Source organism: Tyto alba, unplaced genomic scaffold (assembly GCF_018691265.1).
Source record: "Tyto alba isolate M040663 unplaced genomic scaffold, T.alba_DEE_v4.0 Super-Scaffold_34, whole genome shotgun sequence".
NCBI classification, from domain to species: domain Eukaryota; kingdom Metazoa; phylum Chordata; class Aves; order Strigiformes; family Tytonidae; genus Tyto; species Tyto alba.
Window position 1 is genome coordinate 1,765,106 of NW_024881309.1, and position 10,758 is coordinate 1,775,863.

Here is a 10,758-nt window from a genome sequence, read left to right on the forward strand (position 1 = left end):
AGCACAGGACATGCTACAAAAGTAAACCACAATGTGTTATTTCCCCCATCGTGCTGCCTTGCCGCAGGCACATAGCCCTCAGCCCAGACTGCTTTCCATACTAAAGCAAGGAACCTGTCTCCTGTGCCCACAGCCCAGGCACTGTGCCGTAGGCAGGACTGCTAGAATCAGGCGCACCAGGACGTGTTTCTGCTGGGAAAAGGAAATTTGAGGACCAACAGCTTTCCCCAGCAAACCTTCCCTGTTAGCAAGCGCAGGGAAACCAAAGCAGTACAGGTAACCTGGCCTCATCGGCTGAGAGCTGGGGAAACGGGTGAGAAGCTGAGGTGGAGATATGGGGGAGCCTAGCTGTCTTCAGAGGGTCCTGCAAACACTGGCTGCCTTGCGTCAGACCAAGAGCAGAAGGGATGGGCTTTAAGAAGGACTATTGACTCCTCACTTATCAGTCTCTCTGTCTTCAGCACGGCAGCAAAAGCGGGAACCGCAACCTGCTCCTGCTCTCGCTGAGCATCATCCTTCCTGGGCCAGACTGGAAGGATGCTGTGCTGGGCAGGATGGAGGGCTCCAGAGCCAATGCCAAGGGGGATGCCCCAAGCCATCTGCTAGCCCCCACTGCACAGGGCTGGTACCTGAGCTGAGAGTAAAGCCCAAAGACCCCCACCAACCCTCTGGCGTACCCTGAAACCCACAAAGTACTGGAGAGGGCTTCGGGGCACACCAAAAAAAAAAAAAAGCACCTGGAGGGCTGTGGGGTGCAGGGAAACAAACACAGAGGGCTCTGGGGAACACCAAGCAGAGCACAGAGCTTTTTGGGGACCACCAGACAGCACCCGGAGTGCTCGGGGTGGGGTGGGGGGGTGTCTGCAGAGCAAATTGAAGGGTCAAGCAGACGGCCCGAGGGCATTTCCACACAGACGGGCTCCAGGGACAACGAGAAGCAAACGGAGGCCTCCGCGGTGGTGGTGGTGGTGTGTGGGGGGGGAACATGGAGGCGCCAACGGTTGCGCGGACCCCTGACAGGCAGTCAGCGGCTGGGGAGGGGGAGGCGGTCAGTACCTAAGCAGCTCGGCTCTGGCGTTTCTCCCTCCGAGGAGGAGGGATCTGACCGCTGCTCCGCCGGTGCGAGAGGGGCGCGGGAACCACCGGCAGCGGATGGGCACCCCAGCGGGGGTGAGGGGGGGAAACCCTGGGAGGGAAACCGTGAGGGAGGCCCCTCACGTCGCACCCGCCCGCGCCGCCGCCCGCCGCCCGCCTGAGGGACCGCGCCCCGCCCCCCGCCGCAGCCGTTGCGCCCGGCGCGCGCGCGCCGATTCGAACCCGGGGTGGGGCGGGCGGGGAGGGCGGAGCTCCCGATTGGTCACCGTCCCGCCGTCCCGCTCGCCCATTGGCTGGAAGGCGAAGGAGGAGGCGGGGCGCAGGCGGGCGGCCTTGCCTGAGGCGGCGAGGCCCGGCCGCGGTGTTAGGATGAGTTTCCGCACCCCCGGCGGCCCCGCTGCCTCCCCCGCCCCGCGGCCCCTCGGCACCCCCGGCACCCCCGTGCTGTCCGAGTCCCTCCGTAACGACGATGAGCAGGAGAGGCGGCAGCGCCGGCGCTCGAGGGCGGCCGATCTCCGGCTGGGCAGCAACGACTCTTCGCTGGGCCTCGCCTCACCCGCCTCCAGGTACGGCGGGACGGGCTGGGGGGCGGGGGGCGCAAACGCGGAGGAGGAGGAGGAGGGTCCCCAAAGCACCTCGTCTCTCCCAGGCAGGAGCCGCTGTGGATGCCGCCCCTCACCCACTGGACCAACTCTCAGATCTCGGACCATTACAGCACCTGCATCAAGCTCTCCGCCGAGAACGTGAGTCGGCTGCCTCGGGGAGGGCTCCTGGTCACGGCCTCTCACACCGCCTCTGCCTGGCCGTGGTTGCAAGGCTGGGAGGGATTTTAAAGTCCTTGAGCCTTGGCTGCACAGTTATTTTTCTTCCAATCCCTCTGAGCCACATCCCTGATCCAAGTCATGGCCAGATCTGGGCTTCTGTTGCTGCCTTCCCAGCAGTGATGCAGTAGGACGTGGCACAGACTGCATCCCCTCGGTCCTACTGTAAATACCCCCCGCAGGATGAGGGTTCAGACTGTTTTCATAAGTATCATTTTCTAGGGGCTCATTTCTGAGCTGTGCTTTGTTTCAGAAAATCACCACGAAGAATGTCTTTGGCTTACACCTGATAGACTTTATAGGCAACATCCTGAAACAGAAGGATACTGAAGACACCAACTTCAAGGTGAGAGCAGTTGCTGCTTGGTCACAATTGTGCTTTGCCTCCAACTGGCATTTAGCCTAAAGTTTCATCAATAACAAACCTAAAATAATACTGAAGGTAGCTGAGCTGGTTACTTCCACTAAAAATAGCTGGCAGAGGCAGCACAGACACTTTTCACAGAAGCTTCCAGTGTTGAATCCTCTTGTACCACAGAAATTAAAGGCTGAATTCCTTCAGTTATGGTCCTTCAAAAGGAGAGCTTGTTTAAAAGTAAGACTTGTGAGGCTTCAGAGGTAAATACTGGGTGTTACAACTAGTAACAAAACAAGGCTGGAAGAGGAAGTTGATGGGTCTAATTCTCAGTCTAATTTTGATCTGGAATGGATCAGAACAAGAACTTGCCAGGGCAGAGACTTACTTGCTATAATAGTTGACTTATGCTAGGAGAGAAAACTGAATTCTTGGAAGAATGAACAAATGGCAGGGCTTTTGAACGTGGCCTCAAGGAACCACTGAGCTAGCTGTCTTATGGTTGATGAAACTGTGGAAAGGATAGGAAAGAGTGCACAGGTTTTCAGTCGGTAGTCCTTTGCCTTCCTGGGGGTGTCTGTGATCAAAAAGGGCACTTGGCATCTCCTGCCCTTCACCTCTTTTGACCTTGTAATTTGGGAAAACAGAAAAAATAGCAAGAGGATGACCCAAAAGAAGGCATGAAGGAGACGTAGAGGAGAGAGATCTCTTGGCAGAAGCAAATCTGCACCTTTTTGCTTCTCTCCATTGCTTAATCTTGGCAATTTTTGAAGTATTCTGTGTGATCCCTTCCAAAAGACCTGATAAAGCAAACTATAGTGGCTCTGCCAGGGAAGACACATCTGGGCCCATGCACCTAGGTCTCCAGTAGGTTTCAGAATAAGTCCTTTTCCAATTGATCATAATTTTGCTTGTAATACAGAACATTCAGAAATTCAGGTCTGCAGCTTGTCTTCTGCATTTGCGTCTCCTAGAGGAGACTTTCACCTTTCCAATTAAAAATTGCATCCTTTGTTTCTCCCGTCAGATGGCAGCTGGCACGCTCGAAGCCAGTGCAAAGATTTACTCCGTGCGCGTGGATGTGGTCCATACAGATACATACAAAGTTCTTGAGGGCTTGGACATAGATTCGGCACCTAGAAAAAACGAGGATAGCCCAGAAGGTGTGTCGTTCACTTATTTTCCCTTAAGGTGTTCCCATTCCACCTGTGCTTAAGAGAAATGTCAGTGTGCTTACAGAGCACCCAGGAATTTTGAAAGGCTTTGTACATCTGGGAGAATACCACTAACTTCGTTTTCAAGGGCTGGGAAATCACGAATTAGTTTGCCCAGATGCTTGAGCAGAGAGGATTGAGATGAGAACCTGAATCTGTTGTTCAATCCTGTATTCAGCAATTTGGCCTGGCAGATTTGAACTCAAACCAAAGGTGGTCTGATCTGAAACATTAAGAATGAAATGCCCCACTCTGTTGTCCTTTGCTTCGAAACAGAAATGTGCTGTTAAGATGAAATAGAGTGGATAAAAAGAAATGCAGCTTCCAGCCAATAAAACATTGGGGGTTCATACTAATAGATACCTAATTGCATAACTTCACACCCACTGGGTTTTGGCGTGTTTGTTGTACAAACCGATGTAAAAGTTGTGCTATCCCTCCATAGGGTATTTTAGCAAGTTTTCTAAGTGTATCTTGTTCTTTTAGAAGACAATCCAGCTTCTGAGGCTGTCAAGAAGGTTCAGACGAAGAAAAAACACTTGTTAAAAACCATCGAGCAGAACTTGAATAACATCAATGTGCCGGAGAATAATCACAGATGTGAGGTGGGTGGAGGGGGGCTGCTGCAGCACCTGCATTCTGGTGGAGGAAAGGAGATGTTGCCTCTTCTTTCTCATTTCTCTTGTCTTCCTTATCGTGCATTCCTCACTTGGGCTCTAAAATTCTTATGCGCGTCTGTGAATTCTGCTGTTCCTAGTCACCTATATTCCTCCTGCGTGAGGCAGCTGTGAGAGCTCCCTCCTCATTGAAGAAGATGCGTGGGTCATTCTCCCTTTGGACCTGTACTTCACAGTCTCCTGCAGAGACCTGCTTCACCCCGTCCATCTACTCCATTCCTTGATTCTCTGCTTCATTCCATACCTGTAGATTGATCCCATGTTCCAGAAAACAGCTGCATCTTTTGATGAAAACGGCACAGCCGGCATTTTCCTCATCAGGCTGCATACCCAAAGCTGCCACAGTGAGCTCCTCTTTGACTCGGAGATCGTGCCTCTCCCTTCCTCAGAGACGCTCACGCTGCCAGACTCTGGTCCTGTGAACGTGACGGATTTAAAGCGTGAGTGCCGGTAACCGCCAAGCGAAGGGTGTCGTCATTTTAGTCTCAGCCAGCTTGACTTGTGCTTTTGTCCACTGCTTGGCTACCCTGTGGCACCGTTGCTCTGATCCTGATGAAGCTGAGACTGGTTGCTGGAAAAACAAGACCTTTATAGATTTTTAGACCAGTGCATGTAGCTTAACCTTTGGCAGATCTGTCGCACAGCTGCATGGTCTGAGCTGTGCAGCAGTTGAGATGAGTGTGCTCCAGGTTAACGACTGACCTTCTTAGAGTGTTTTGAGCCTGTACGTTCTCCCAAACCCTGCTGCTCTGATAAGATTCCCAGCGTTATACCCACCCTCAAGTTAGGGTAGCAGTTAAACTCTCCCTTTCTGCTGAGAAACGAGTCCAAATGCTTTTACAGTGAGCCCTGTGCCACCCTACATGCAAGACAGGCTGCCTACATAGATGGAATGATTTAATGCCTGGAATTTGTTTTAGGCGCTGGTTGCTTCATCCTATATCTGATCTCTCCCACTTCCTCTCCTTGTCTCTAGCCCTGCTAGCGCAGTGCATTGAAAAACGCCTCATCTGCTCTTCGCTGGCTGGTTTCCAGTTTACAAAGTGGGACGCTGAATCCCATGAGGAGGTACGTCTGTTAGCTCTGTGCCAGGTGGGATGCTTGAGCTGTATTCTGTGCTCGCCTCCAAAGTGATCTCCAAGATACACAGAGCAGTGGGATGTTGACCTCCAGGGCTGCTGATATCCTGCATTTTTTTCCTGAACACTTTCTTCTCTTACAGTCAGTGGTAGCCCTGTTAGATAAATTTAAGAAGAGCAACCAAGTGTTCGATATCAATGCAGAGATAGACAGCGATGTGGAAGACTGTGTTCCCACCTTGCCAGATGACGACTTCAGTTCTGACTCCCCCAGGAATACAGCAGCAGACAAGGCTGGGGAATTCACAGAAAACCTTAACTCTCCTAGAACAGTCCACCAGAGCAAGATGTGAGTAGTCACTGAAAATCTGTCACTTTGATTTGATAGCAAGCGACAACTTCTGGCAGCTCTCTGGGGAATCTTTAATTTACTGTGTACACATTTCCCATCTCACTATGGCTTGCTTTCTGCTCAAGCTTTGAGTGTGTCCAGGAATGCATTACAGTAATATCTCTGCCCTCTGTGAGGACCTTTTCGTACGGTCACATTTCCCCAGAGTGATTGCTCCTCTGCTCACTCTGCTCCCTGGTTTGCAGCCTTCCCTTTGGCACATCCACCTCTGTTTTTGCAGCAGCCTCACGACAGTGCAACACTCGCCCACAATACCATTCACTGCTCGAAGAGCAGGAGTCCTGCACACATGCCAGCAGAGGGAGTGGGATGTCTGTACTGAGCTGCTCTGGGTACTAAATGCACGCTCAGGCCCGGTGTGTGCTAAAGGAATGATTTCACTGAGCAGCCTGCGTGCTCTTTCCAGAACTGCTGCGGTTCCTTTTGGAGATGGAGACATTGCGACCATGTGCCTTCATCTCTCCATGAAACCCAGAGAGTACTCCTACTTCAGTCCCCAAACTCTGTCAATGTGGGCTGGGCCGGAGCACTGGCGTTTCAAACCTCGACACAAACGTACGTATTTAGAGGCTGCAGCTGCTGCCAGGTCCTGCTTACTTTTGGAGATAAGTGGCATCCGAGTTGTAAAGTAAGGGCAGTAAAGAAGGGGACAAGCCTGCATGGCTCTTTCCTAGCCAGATGGGAAGCAGCACTGAGTTTGGGCACCAGGAAGGTGCTCAGTCGCACATGGGTCCTTTGGTGTCTGATACATTCTCCAGTGTTTGGGTTTGTTAATGATGCTCAAAGTTGAGGGGGTGTCTCTCACTGCAGCACTAGGAGATACTAGCACTAATACAGCTCCAGCTATTGCTTCCCACCTTCTGCATAAAAAATGAAGATTAAATTACACTTTCTGCTTTTATGAAAAGGTACCGATCCTTTTAAAACACGAAGCTGAGAACAACACCTATTCCTTTCCCATAACAAAGGGAAAAGTCCTCGTAGGTGACCTTTCTGTGTGGAGCAGATGCTCAAGTTAGAAGTGAGCATGTTGCCCTTACTCGGTCACAAAGCACTAACAGTTTCCTTCCTTTCTGCAACAGATGCTAACTCTGAAAAAGAGACCAAGAAAAGGAGTGCAAAAGAAGCATTTAAAATAGACTTTGATGAGGATATTGATTTTGACACATATTTCCGTAAGACCAAGGTACGTACTGTGCTTCTGTCTCTGCTCTCTTTTGCTATATCATTGTGTCTTGGAAATGTTGACTCCAGGTTATGATACAAGTAGAGAGTTCTACCAACCTTGGGGTGGAGAATCAGGCTCGTACCCTGTCAGGCAGAGCGAGCCTGCAGGTCCAGCTGCGTGTCCCAGGGTGCTGCACAGAAGCTACTGGGTGCACTGACTGGACCAGCGTGGGCCCCCTCTTTGGAGGCATCTCAGAACTTGCCCCCTTTCAGATGAAGACCTGTGTCCAGAGCACTTATTTGTGCATTAATCTTCCAGGTAGAGGATAGCTCATGGGTAATGGTATTTATTGCCTTCCCCAGGCATCTGTAACTCTAGCCAAAACCATTCTGGAAAGCCAGAATGTGAGGAGCACCACACTTCCCGCAGACTTCAACTATGACCCTAACACCCTTCTCCAGCTGTTCCTCAAACCAGCTGTTAAGGTAAGAGTCTTCTCTTAAAGCATGTAAGCAATTATTCCATGCATGAAACCACTCTTCAACAAATGCTTGAAGTGCTTCAGGGTGCTCCTCAGGGCTGGAGACAGGCCAGCGTGTCTCTCACTGCACTGACCCACTCGTGGATGCCGAAGCGGCTGTGCTTAGCTGTTGTGCTTTCCAAGGGGCTTGCTAGAGTATGCAAGGAAGAGCCAGCAGGCTGGGAAGAGGGGAGGTGATGAAGTAACAAGGCGCAGGCATTGCTTGGGGGAGTATTTAGTTTTTCCTTTTCTGACCCCTGCTCTTGGCTCTGCAGCTCTGCAGGACGTCAGAGACAGAGAGCTCGTTGGATCACGAAGATCAGATCGGCGAGTACGATTACAACAACCTCAATGACACCTCCAATTTCTGCCCTGCATTGCAGGTAGCTGGAACAAGATTGCTTTCTGTTGCCTATATTTGATATGTGATGGGAATAATTTAGGAAGAATCTGCATCCAGAATTACTAGTGAAAAAGAATTGGAGCTGCAGATTATGACAAAGCAGCAGGAGTCTCTGTGCCCACCCCTGTCCTCTCACTCTAATGACATAAGCTAAACTGCTTTTGGTGTGGTTGCCAGTCAGTCTGCTGCAGAAACTCCATTCCAGCCTTTTCCATGCACTTGTGCCCTAAAGTAGGAGTAAATGCCATTACTCACCTCCTGCAGTCATCTCTACACAGCCAGGTTTGCTCCCAGCTGTTTCAACCTTCCATTGCAATAGGCTTCTTCTAAAGCTTGAGCTTTCTGCCAGTCCAGTGCTGCCTTCCAAGTGTGTTTGTGACAAATCTCAGCTGGTCCCACACTGGCAGGAGAGCCCTCCTCTGTTATCTTTCTGTGTAGAACAGCCTTGATATTCTGTACTCTAGATCTCCCTTGGGTTTAACCTTAGCCCAGCCTAAGCATTGTGGGAAGGGTCTGAATAAGAACATCTTCCATAGGGAAGGTGGGCAGGTGCCACCACCGGAGAGGTGGGTGCTCTTGTTATCTCAGTGCAGGACATCTCTGGCTCCTCAAAGATGTCTCTGGGTGGCCTCACTGCTGTATCTCTTCTTGATCAGGCTGCAGACAGCAATGATGATGATGAACCCGTTCAATTCGTGGACCAGGCAGGGGAGTTCAACCTTACCACCCAGCCTGAGCTCAACAGGCTTGGCGGCGACGTCAATATCACAACGTACGGAGAGCTGAACCTCGTTGCTGAGCCCCGGAAGGTAAGGACTTGTGTTGTCACTGAGCTGTGAACTGCTCCCTGGGCAGGTCTGGAGCAAAGCCTCTCAACACCTCGGGTGGTTAGAAGTCCTGAGACAGCAGCTTCCCTGGTGCAGGATCTCCTCGGTTTGCTGCTGGACACTTTATTTCCAGGTGAACCCTTGTGTAAGAGGAGGGAATTCAAAATCAAAGGTTTAGTAGTAAGGTAGCATTCACCATAGTTCCCAAGGAGAACCATATTGTAATTGTTCCTGTGGTCCTGACTGAGAATAGTGCTGCTGCTTCTGCTCTCAACTAAACCTTGAATTCTTTTCCCCAGGTCAATAAGATAGCAATTCAGTATGCAAAGACAGCCAAGAAAATTGACATGAAGAGGCTGAAGAAAGACATGTGGGACCTCTTGACTGATGGGTGTAAGAAACAAACAGTGGCAGAGGTGAGTGCAGGGGGAGGCAGATGACCTCAATAGGCCCAAGGATAAGAGAGTGCCCTGCAGGTAACTGCTCTTAACTCCCACAGAGAGTCTTGGGCAAGTTTAGCAACAAGACCTTTTGAGTAGCCTTGCTGCCATGGGCTGGTTGATAAGGACAGACGGTGTTTTTCTGACACTGGGACATGACACAGACTCAGTGGTTTTTCTCTGAACACAAGGCTGAATACTGGGGAGCAAAGTTTGTCTCAGCAGTGTCTGTCTTTTTGCTAAATAGATGGAGGAAGCAGAGAAGGAGAACACATCGGTGGTAGTAGGAGAGAAGGTCCTCAGCAACATCATGAAGGAACTGCTTCAAAGGTAGAGAGGCCCTGAAAAGGTTGGACTGAAGATGGGGGGACAGACTTCAGCTGAGCTTCACAGCAACCGCTGACCCCTCTGTGCCTGTTACAACTTGCTGACTGAACCCTGCTGGGGAAAAATCTTTTCTCTTGCTCTCTGGGTGTGCCTGGGGGAGCTACAGCTTGCATGCACCTTGGCAAATTCTCTGCTACTGGGAGGGGAAAGGTGGAGAAAACCAGGTCTCTGGGGAGGAGCTAATCTTTGGCGACCTGGTCCTGGCAGGCATGCTCCATCAGTCGGGTTTCAGTAGGCTCCTGCCATCCTAACCTTCTCCCTTCTCTTTTGTAGGCTGCCTTCTGTGATAGCTGACGATCTGTCTGTCCCCTTAGCCTTTGTCTGTCTCTTGCATTTGGCAAATGAGAAGGTAAGCGCAGCGTGCACGCAGGAGACGTGATCGGTGCAGCAGGTGAAACGCGCAGTGAAAAGCAGCGGGAGCAGGGCCGTTCTCTTGCTACACCAGGACTTCTCCACTTCAGTCCTGGCCCGTGGTTAAGCACTCGTAGCATTTCCAGCCTAAATGCTGTCTGTCCTTCCTCGTCCTTGGGTCTGGCAGCAGAGGGGCGAGCACTTCGTTGCTCAGTGTTGTTCTAAGTGTTGTGAGCGTTTCAGACTGAAGCCACAGCCGATGGGAAGCCTTGGTCTTGCATGTGCTGATGGTGACAGAAGGGGCTGGGGTTGTTCTGAACCTTCCTCGTGTGGGTTTTTTATGCCTTCAGACTCAAGAGTCCGGCTTTGTTGAACTTCACTTTTCTTTTATATTCCCAGAATCTGAAGCTGGAGGGCACAGAGGACCTGTCTGATGTCCGAGTGAAACAAGAGAACTGAACCCTGTGTGGAGCAGACCCCTGGGCTGACCCACAGGACAGAGCTCAGCCTCCCAGCTGACCAGTGCTCGCTCTGGACCATCTCACCAGTGCCAGATTTTTCTCCTCCCAGTGCCATTGCTGAGAAATCCCACTGGTCTCTGCACCTCAGGAAGACTTCTAAATCAAGGATGTCCTACCTCAGCAGAGGACCTGTACAGATGGACGGTTGCAGCTCAGCCTGCCTGGCTCCTGCCATCTTAGATCCATCAGCTCTTTCCTGGGTCTGGGTAGCAGAGTTCCTCCCTCTCACTGTGAACCACCGGTGCCTGCGAGCAGAAGGCTCCTCTGTGTATCACTCACTGTCTGTCCGTAATCCCCTGTACGTGGACTGACTGTTACTCATGTTTCCAGTTCCTTCTGTAGTCCTATTCATCCCGTGAAGTTATTTACCTTTTATACTGAGCTTAAAGATAATAAATTGCTACAGAATTTGTAGATGGAGAAGAAGGAGTCTCCAAAATGAGACAGAGGTAAAAATACCACGCGTGCTGGGAAGCAGCAAGAGCAGG

General features: G+C 51.1%; 1 protein-coding gene across 2 annotated transcripts; it reads left to right on the forward strand.

Moving 5' to 3' along the window:
* Positions 1–755: 755 nt before the first annotated feature.
* NCAPH (non-SMC condensin I complex subunit H) lies at positions 756–10,693 on the forward strand. 2 transcript variants are annotated; one of them, XM_042801312.1, is made up of 17 exons: positions 756–1,661; positions 1,745–1,838; positions 2,170–2,262; positions 3,299–3,434; positions 3,972–4,090; positions 4,413–4,602; positions 5,139–5,230; positions 5,385–5,590; positions 6,060–6,208; positions 6,736–6,839; positions 7,184–7,306; positions 7,617–7,724; positions 8,401–8,553; positions 8,871–8,987; positions 9,259–9,341; positions 9,672–9,747; positions 10,149–10,693. In XM_042801312.1, exons 1-17 carry the CDS (start codon positions 1,153–1,155, stop codon positions 10,206–10,208), a joined length of 2,412 nt encoding a protein of 803 aa, XP_042657246.1. In that variant the 5' UTR covers positions 756–1,152; the 3' UTR covers positions 10,209–10,693. The 2 variants fall into 2 exon arrangements, with proteins under 2 accessions (XP_042657246.1, XP_009972198.2); XM_009973896.3 differs by having other exon boundaries at positions 1,335–1,838.
* Positions 10,694–10,758: the final 65 nt, after the last annotated feature.

What these genes read in the sequence shown, in the direction of transcription:
- NCAPH (XM_042801312.1), top strand. Translation starts at nt 1,153, where the DNA reads ATGGGCACCCCAGCGGGGGTGAGGGGGGGAAACCCTGGGAGGGAAACC. An exon ending in AAACGAGGATAGCCCAGAAG is followed by an intron (nt 3,435 to 3,971) that starts GTGTGTCGTTCA and finishes TTGTTCTTTTAG; the next exon opens with AAGACAATCCAGCTTCTGAG. An exon ending in TGCATTTGGCAAATGAGAAG is followed by an intron (nt 9,748 to 10,148) that starts GTAAGCGCAGCG and finishes TTATATTCCCAG; the next exon opens with AATCTGAAGCTGGAGGGCAC.